At 40.7% G+C, this 9,188-nt stretch overlaps 1 protein-coding gene across 1 annotated transcript; it reads right to left on the bottom strand.

Annotated features, from left to right (window-relative positions):
* Nucleotides 1–702: 702 nt before the first annotated feature.
* LOC116036127 (cortexin-3) lies at nt 703–8,838 on the bottom strand. The gene is made up of 2 exons (XM_031279598.2): nt 8,463–8,838; nt 703–2,400 (listed from the first exon to the last, which is right to left on the bottom strand). The coding sequence occupies exon 2, from the start codon at nt 2,321–2,323 to the stop codon at nt 2,072–2,074; it is 252 nt and encodes an 83-aa protein (XP_031135458.1). The 5' UTR covers nt 2,324–2,400; nt 8,463–8,838; the 3' UTR covers nt 703–2,071.
* Between the last annotated feature and the right edge of the window lie 350 nt (nt 8,839–9,188).

Genomic DNA, 9,188 nt, shown 5'->3' with positions numbered 1-9,188 from the left:
AAACTGGGCCTGGAGCCGTGTGTGTGTGTGTGTGTGTGTGTGTGTGTGTGTGTGTGTGTGTGTGTGTGTGTGTGTGTGTGTGTGTGTGTGTGTGTGTGTGTGTGTGTGTGCGTGTGCGTGTAGCCAGACAAAGTGTCTGGGTTCACAGAAAACCAATCGAGACACCTTCCGGCTACCACTGCCAGTTGCTGATAAAATGGGAAAAGAATGTATTGGGCCTCTGGCACATATGGGCCGCCTTGAAAAGGGCAAGGTGGCTTGGAAGAATGTTTTTCTCATCCATTCTTTGTTTGTCTTTAACACCTGCCACTTTTACCGCCTGGTGAATGAACCTAATTAAATAAAAAAAAAAACACATTCAAAGGCAGTTGTGCACATTTTTATTAGAAAAAGAACAGTGGCTCCAGGCGAAAAACAGATTGAAACTAAAGGCCCCAGTACAGACAGGAAATAGCTGCTTGAGCAACTGACCCACAGCTACAACATCAGGATCAAAGCGCTTCACCATTTATCATGCACAGAGAGAATACTACATGCGCGGTGGAGAGGGGGGGGGGAGACACATCACCTCAGCACAACATCGCAACATCTGCGATAGGTAGGAAAAGGCCACAGCAGATCACAAGCACATCACACGTCGCCGAAAGTGTCAGAGTTCACTTCCTGTCTCGGCAGGAACAAGAACAGGGAATGTTTTTTTTTTTATTATTATTTTTTAGCAGGGTGTGTATGACATCTCCGTGAAGTGCAAAGACACAGTCGCATCAGTGTTGGCTGATTTCCAGCGTCTCCGCAACCTACGATACTGTAAACAGTCTACACTATAAGGCGCACAGTTGAAAAATTGCCCGACAAAAGAGCCACATCAGTTTGTAAAGGGTTTGATGTGAAAATGCCTCGTCATCTTCATCATCAACACTCTGCAGATCTGGCACACCAACTGTCAATATACCAACTGCAGGCAGTAAAATGCTGTTTAAGTTTTTTTTAAACGGGCACTACACAAAAAAAAAAAAAACTACAGACAGACATTTGAACCCACGTTCTTTCTTTTTCCTAAAACATCAACCTTTTTTTTTCAAATTAGGCACACGGTACAGCACAGTAAACATTTTCTTCACTACCTCTTTTGGCTGTCGACACTATAAAAGACGTGGACACCGAAGGGCCCTCCAGGACTTAAAGGACAAATTGATTTGTATCACACACACACAGAACACTTGTAGATACTTGCAGCTCGCACCTATCTATCTAAACCTTTCCAAAACATTAAAGGGAGAACTTTTTCCACGACAGTTTCCTTCTTTGTGATTATTTAACCTGCTTTAGGACCTTGATACCAGTTTTACCCAACTGTCTAGAAGGCAACAACCACCAATATATCTGACAAAGACATAAGGCATTAAATTCCTCTTCGCCTGAATCATAGCAGTCTTTTGGACCTCTCGTGTCTGTCCACAAATTAAGACAAAATACGCTAAAAACAAAAGACCTCAACAACCTCAACTATGTAACTCGTTTTTTCACCAACTATTTTAAACACTGATTGTCTACATTATCAATAAAAATCTAAGGACGTAAACATGATTAGATGTAAACACTGTTATCATCAAACTGCTTGGACCTCAAAAGATATTCGACCCTGTGTGAGATGTGAGAAAACACTAAGTCTTCCACACACGAGATGGAGGAGGAGGAGGAATGAGGTAGCCCACAAGGGAACTGATGGAAGGGAATGAAAGTTATGGGTAACCCTAACTGGTTTTGGTGCATCGCTTGGACTGAGGGTTTGATCAATAATCTTCATAGCATAGTTCTGGTTTTCTTGTGACAGTTGAGAATTTTCAGATTTGGCAGGGAGAAGCTGTTGAACTCTGGTTAGCGCTCATTTCGACGACAATCCGCCATCGAAATTCTTTTCTGTCAAACTTTCAGAAGATTTCTCTAAAAGCTGTTGTTTTCCTGGTGAATTGGCAGTCATCTGTTCTTCGGGCCAAAGTGCTCTTTAAACATCAAATCAGTCTTTTTTTTTCTTCTAATTTGTGTAAATGTAATGCACGCTCAGGGTTCCTCAGACGATGCGGTAATCGAACGTGTCCTTCTCGGTGTGGTCTGTCCAGTTGGACGAGGGCATGCTGCGGTAGGGGTCCAGCAGGATGCGGAAACAGCGCACGATGAGCAGGGCCAGGAAGATGAAGAGCAGCAGCACAAAAACGAAGGCGGCCTTTTGCTCCAGCGTCAGATAGGAAGACACATGATGGCCGCCGCCTGACGAGGACAGCGTGCTGCTGAAGAGGCCTTCAGCCATCCTGGGCACATCCATGCTTGACCGTCTCGGCTCCAGCTCTTTGTCGGTTGTTTAAAGATTTTGGAGGGGAAGATGGGCTCAGTGGATAAGACCTGTGAGAGAATCCAAACAGATGGATTACACAGGAGATCGTGTCCTCTGTGGTATGACAGATAAAACTGCAAACAAATATATCAATTTAAAGGGATGATTTGCAGATTTTAATCCAGCTCTGTGCCAACTCTATGTGGACAGTGTGTTGGCACCAGAACACAGAGCTTGGAGAAGCCGAGGTCTGCCGATCTCGATATGTTTCACAATCTCTAGCGGATCTCAGAGGACTTCTGTGACGTATTTTGTGTCATCCTACGGGTCTCAACAGACCTCCTCTGCTCTGCTCCTGGGAGCTCCATGCGCAGCGATCAATGAGAGAAGCCACACACTGTTTATCTGCACACACAGCCCACACTGCCATGACACAGAGCTGGATTTAAGTCAGCAAAATGTCTCTTTAAGGTAATTGTAGAAACATAAAAAAGTCTAAAATCTAAAGACTTTATATAGAAGAGATGAATGAAACAAAACGTGACTTCAGTACTAAGTGGCTCTCTTTTGGAATTTCAGGCGAAATGCCCACTCTGTGATTAAAGATGGCTCAAGGGACTCCTTTGGCCTTCAATTTCTGCAGCTCAGGGAGTGTGAATTGGCATTTTAGAGTTTTAGTTATAGAACATTTATTGGAAACAACACTTCTCTGGAGGTAGATATGTCACTGGCTTCATTAAACCACAGCTTGTTATTCTGAAGTCTCCAAATCTGTCTCCAATGCACTATATTACTATTCAACCAGTCCGCATCAGCAATTCATATTCAGTGTCACCATTTAGTTTTGAACATTGAATGAAACATTTGGGTATCTGTCTATTTATCTATGCATTTTAGCCTGTTTTACTTTTTTTATGTATATTGGTATATACCAAGTTGGAGTTTGTATCTATTTCTAATCCTTCCTCATGGTGTTTCCTTACTGTAAACTGATGAGATTTATGATAGTGGTTCCTCTGCTGCTGTTTTTATTTTTAGTGAATGCTGTTATGGTTAAGTGTTTTATTAATTACAAAACCACTTATTGCTTTTTGTGGATTCTGTGAAATACTTTGTGCTACATTTTATATGTATGAAAAATGCTATACAAATAAAGTCTGATTGATTGATGAGTCTGAATGAAATATGGAGTAGCAACTGCCCCAGGCCCCCAGAGAAGCTGTGTCAAATGGTTTGTGCTAATAAAACTGAACATTTGTTTAGAAATATACATCAATAAAGTTCAGTATGAACTAATGTGTGTGCCTTAACGTGGGTCCTGCTTTTTTACCTATAATAATGAGGTTCTGTCTTGTAGCGGTGCACCGTAAACACAGTGTGTGCTTGAATAATGCAGATTCATATATTATTAAATCAATGTGTGTTCAAAGGATAAAGCTTGTGATATTCTGTATTTGTCTTATTGTCAACCAATTCCATTAAAATACCAAAAGCGAATGAATTTCTTTTCTTCACAGTGTTGTGTGTGTATCAAAAGCCTGATATAGCTCCATTGTTGTCCAAAGACTATTAAAAACGCATCAGGGAGCCACACTGTTGCGACAAGTTCCTTCAGTCAATCCCACACACAGACACAGCCCTGCTGCCGTAAATATTGCCTAGCGCACCAAATTTGGATTAATCCACTGCTGAAAATAGTCCCAAACAAATGGACTATTTATTCCTGTTTGTTTGCCACAACAGGGTTAGGAAGTTGGAAAGTTTTGAGAGATGGACTAACATTGCTTTTAGTTGGGATTAGAATGGGATTTGTTGACAATTAGAAAAATTTACAATAACTTAAATCTTACACAATGCCCAAAGAGTCGGGGAAATGGGGGTTTAACAGGGGCCCAGCATCTATTTTTGCCGTGGGGCCCCTGGCAGGTTACGCAGGCCTGAAATAGCAATGTGCTAGTACGAGTTTGCTTCTCATAATGGGCATAAGGAAGAAATAAATCACCTTTAAACCCACCAACTTGAGTTCAATTCTCAGCTCATACGATGCAGATTTATAATACGTTAAACTAAGTTTAGTTAGCTGAGGCTCAGCACAACAGAGATTGAGGAGTGGCAGTAATTGCTCCCATAGCATTGGACACAGTTTTCTCATGAATGACTTTGAACAGGAAGAACAGTTTGCAGCATTCTGTGTGGATCCTTTGTTCTGGCAAAAAGATGCCCAATATATTCAATTTGGAGAAGACTGTTGGCTCGTCTGTTCTATGAAGAGAGTTGGAGGTAAATTCATCAATCCAAAAACAGCCACCAGCGCTGTTCATCGTTATGTCTTTTCTCCTGCTGAGCAAATTCTCAGAGTGATTGCCACAAACCAGTTTTACAATTTGTCTTTTTTTTTATCCTACAGTACAGGAGCACTACACACAACATTGTTTAATTTAAACCTTAGGTGGACTGCTATAAGGTTGCTTTTCCTGCTTAAAGATTTTTTTGCTTGTTATTTCTGTAGCTCAGGACATAAATCCTATTTGTTCACCAACTTAATTGCCGAGTTCTGAGGGCATCGTTACATCACAACAACAAATTCTATCAGAGCAAGCAACATGAGCAGTCAGATGCAATTATATGAACCAAAGTTTCCCAAATGTTTTGGCTTGTGTTCTCTTAAAATGAACATCTATGGTTGCATATCAACTAGTAGTGGCTAGTTCAACCAAAGTAGTTTTTTTTTTTTTTGTTTCATTTAAATGATTAAATGAACAAGAAAAAAAGCAAAAGACGAGAGGAAGATCTGAATAATTTATACAATATGAGGTTGCAGAAACAGCTTTTTTTTTGCTTTCCTATCCTGTTCATCTTCTCATGACTGCTCAGATTTTGTGGCTGTCGAGGAAACACTTACCTCAACTAAACTATCTGGATATGAAGTTCAAGTACATATACCCAAATGCCCTTTACAATTGTCCATTGTAATGACAAAATGTGCGTGCACATAATTACAGTAAGTACAGTAAGTTGAAGCTGAAGCAGAAAGTAGCTCTGTAAACTGAGTGCACATTACAACAGAGGAACAATTAAGGAAATGTAACCATTCACCATTGTTTTTCCCTCCAAACTCTGATTGGCTGACTTCTTGTGTTGCTTGTCCTCATAAACTCCACTGTAGCCCTGAGCTGCATCCTCAGATCTTAGGAGTTTTGTTGTCAAGTAAAATCTTATAACCAAAAAGGAAATCCAACCAAAATTAAGAAAAAAAAGACCCAGTGTGTTGTGTTGTGTGGCCCTAGCTTTACTCGTGCACAGAATTTTGTTGCAGCTGTCGCCATGGTCCTGCTAGGCGCCCTGCTATGCCCTGATACACCCTGCTACGCCCTGCAGCGCCCTGCTACGCCAGTAACTACAACAACTACTATTTCTAGTCATAGTTCCATTATCTTTATTGTGACTATAATTGCCACTGTTCATCGTACCCCCAACTGGCACCAGCAGACAACCACCCACCAAGAGCCTGGGTCTGTCCAAGGTTTCTCCCTAAAAGGAAGTTTTCCTCACCACTCAAGGTTTCTGCTAGCCTAGAAATCTAGTCACACCCTAGCAGCAGCAAATGTAATGTGGGCCTGGCTTGTCAGCCTAGGTTTCTGCCTTAATGGGAGTTTTTCCTCGCCACTGTCACACTAAATGCTTGCTCTTGGTGAAATTACTGGAATTGTTGGGTCTTTGTAAATTATAGAGTGTGGTCTAGACCTACTCTATCTGTAAAGTGTCTCGAGATAACTCTTGTTATGATTTTATACTATAAATAAAATTGAATTGAAAAATTTAATTGAATGACTTTTGAATTGAAATGAAAATTGGCTCCACCAATCATTTTAAGATCAGTTAAATCCTCACCAGATTATGAATTGCCTCTGAATTTTTTTTTTTTGCATAACCTTAACTCTTTTTCGGGTTGTGTGCTTCGGTCACGCTCCAGTAAGCGTGAAGAGCCGTCAGAGAGACTGACAATCACTTGGGAGGGGTGGTGGATGTTATGAGGCTGCTTGAAGTGACATGACCGGCAAGAGAGCGGCCTCTCTCTGCCTAAAGAAAATGAAAAAATGAAAATCTCTGTAGGCAACTCCCAGGAGAGAGGCAGAAAAAAAAGCAGCAGCCGTCAGCCCTGCCTCGCTGAGCAGCCTGTAATCCATTACACTTAAAACTCAAATATGATGTTTCACAGCAGCGAGTCATTACCGTCGCCGTGAGAAATGATAGCAAACAGGCTGTTTTTCTTTGTCCTCTGCTTTTCCATCAGTGTTTACTGTCAAATCATAATCTCGTCTTCTTTCCTCCAAAGACACTGTGAGGCTACTAGTATTAGCACTTTTGGGCCAGAAACCCCTCTGCTATTGGTTAGCAGGTTATGTAATGCACATCAAAGACTCCCAACAGTTACATGATCAGAAGCTCTATGACTAAGTACTCAGAGTTTAGAGCTTTTCTTAACAGTCTTACATAGAGATACGCTGAACATTTAAGCTTTCCTTTGACAAGTTTGGAAAGAGATATTCCCATTTTAGAATGAGATCTCTGCTGTTTGAATGTCATATTATCTGTCCATCTGTTTGATCATCAGCAGCTGCATTTCAGGAAAAAATAATTACTTCTGAAGACCAGAAAAAGCCTCCAGATGACAGAAATAGAGATGTCTGATTTTAGAAAGTGACCAGCATTATATAAGTGCACGGGTTATTTTAATCAAACTATAGAGCATCCGTGACAGTTGCTGTGGTGAGGAGATGAAACAATGTCAGAAACAGAGAGTGAAATTGACAAGGAAGTGAGTGTGTGACATAGAGCCACATTTAGAAATGAAGCAGATTTTGATGAAAAATTGATCTAACCTGCAGGCCAGGCCAGGTGTGTGTGTGTGTGTGTGTGTGTGTGTGTGTGTCAGAGATGACTATGACTAATGGAGAATTCAAAATGCTTTAGAGGAGGTGAAATGAATTGGTTTCAGTGAATTATTGGACTTTATTTTCCAGCATGTTGTCAATCATTTCACGATATAAAATGTCCTGTGTTAATAAAGGACTGCAGGCAACTGTTGAATGGCCACTATGAGTTGTGCAATGTACAAATACATAAAATATAACCCTTAATTATAAAAAAATAAATAATACAATATAGACAATATTACAATATAGCCTACAATATACATAACATTTCTATATGTAGAAATGTAGCCAATATTTGAACATATATTTGTTTTTAATCTTGATTTGTTACTGTTTTTTTTTTCTACACATCTTTTAGCGTCTTTAGAAAATGCCACATTGTATTTCACTACACATGCTGTCTGTGTATGTGACAAATAAACCAACACATGCACACCGTTCAGTGACAAACCCAGTGAAACAGCAAACATTTGAAAATTGTAATAAAAATGTCTAAATGTCTAAATAATCATAGCCTAATTAAAGTAAAGATAACTCAACTTTAAAAAATCATTTCCTATTAGGAGACACATTTGTATGTAAAGAAATGCCAGTAAAGGAGGAACAGGGGTTAAACATTACAAAATGACTTATGAGGTATAAATATGACGCCATAAGTAAGCCTGCATAAATATACATGTGATAAATAAATGCAGAAAAGAGTGCTGATAAGAATATAAATAATTTGGGCTATTTTCTTTTGCCTGATCCATCCACAAGCATCTTATCCAATTGTGATCAAAGGTAGACACATCCGCGCGGCTTCAAGCTCAAGAACAATACAACGCAAAAATTAAGAGCCGCCATTTAAATGAACGTAGGCTGATACAACCTGCATATTTTCTGTCAAAAACTGGCCCCAAACCAGCTGCACGTTGGCAGCATTACATTGTAAATAGCCGGCAAGCTGCATGATGAGCCACACACAAACGCAGGCAGCCGGACTCCCCGCTGCACACGTGGATGCATCAAAACGCATCCAAAGACTATCTTGTTCCTCTCCGGTGGGTCTGAAGACACCTTTCACACCTTCACAGCGCAAAATCAAGACATATAAAGCACATATTCGAGGGGGAAAGGCTTCCAGGTGAAAGGGGACGTGGTCGTGAGAGCATCGGCTGCAGGTGGAAGTCCCCGAGTCTGTAAACACTAACCTGTTGTTATCAGTGGAGCTCGGGAATCTCCGTCAGCGGTGGCTCTCCATCCTGGCAGATCTGACCTTTCTGTTTCCAGACTCGAAGCAACAACAACGACCGTCCTCGCTGACCGCGGGGCTCCTCACTTTATGACAGAAAAAAAGCCTGACAGTGGTTATTTTTCTGTGTTTTGCTGACTGAGCCCGCGCAGACCAAACCCTCTGCTGCTCCGCTTGTTGTTTTCTTCTCGTCCTGACGCGCCGCTCATCCCCGCAGACACACAGGCAGGGATGTAGTCGCTACTGGCAACCTGTTGCCATAGCAATCCTCCAGGTATAGGCTAGATGGTGAAAGGGGATGAGGAGAAAGGTGTGGCCCTCATATGCTATGTCAGTACATTGATTTATAATAATAATTATTCATAATAAACAAATAGGCTATAACACTTTAAAAAAAGGAGCATTCTCAGAAAGATATCAGTGGAGGTCAACGATGAGTTTAAAGTGATCTTTTATTATGTTAATATAAGACACATTGTTATGATGCTAAATTAGTAACATATTCTGCAAAACAATAGGCTTTATAATAAACAGTATCCAGGAAAAGACATTAACACAGACGTTGCTGCATGGACAAATGCTTGCTCTTGGGAGTGGGGGGATGTTATAGTGTGGTGTAGACATACTCGATCTGTAAAGTCTCCTTGTCACTGTTATGATTTGACACTATAAATAAAATAAAATT

Source organism: Sander lucioperca, chromosome 10, assembly GCF_008315115.2.
Source record: "Sander lucioperca isolate FBNREF2018 chromosome 10, SLUC_FBN_1.2, whole genome shotgun sequence".
Taxonomy (NCBI): Eukaryota; Metazoa; Chordata; class Actinopteri; order Perciformes; family Percidae; genus Sander; species Sander lucioperca.
Note: the sequence above shows the minus strand (reverse complement) of the source record. Positions and strands in the feature narration are given on the sequence as shown.

Coding starts and splice junctions, on each gene's coding strand:
- LOC116036127 (XM_031279598.2), bottom strand. CDS start 2,323: ATGGATGTGCCCAGGATGGCTGAAGGCCTCTTCAGCAGCACGCTGTCC.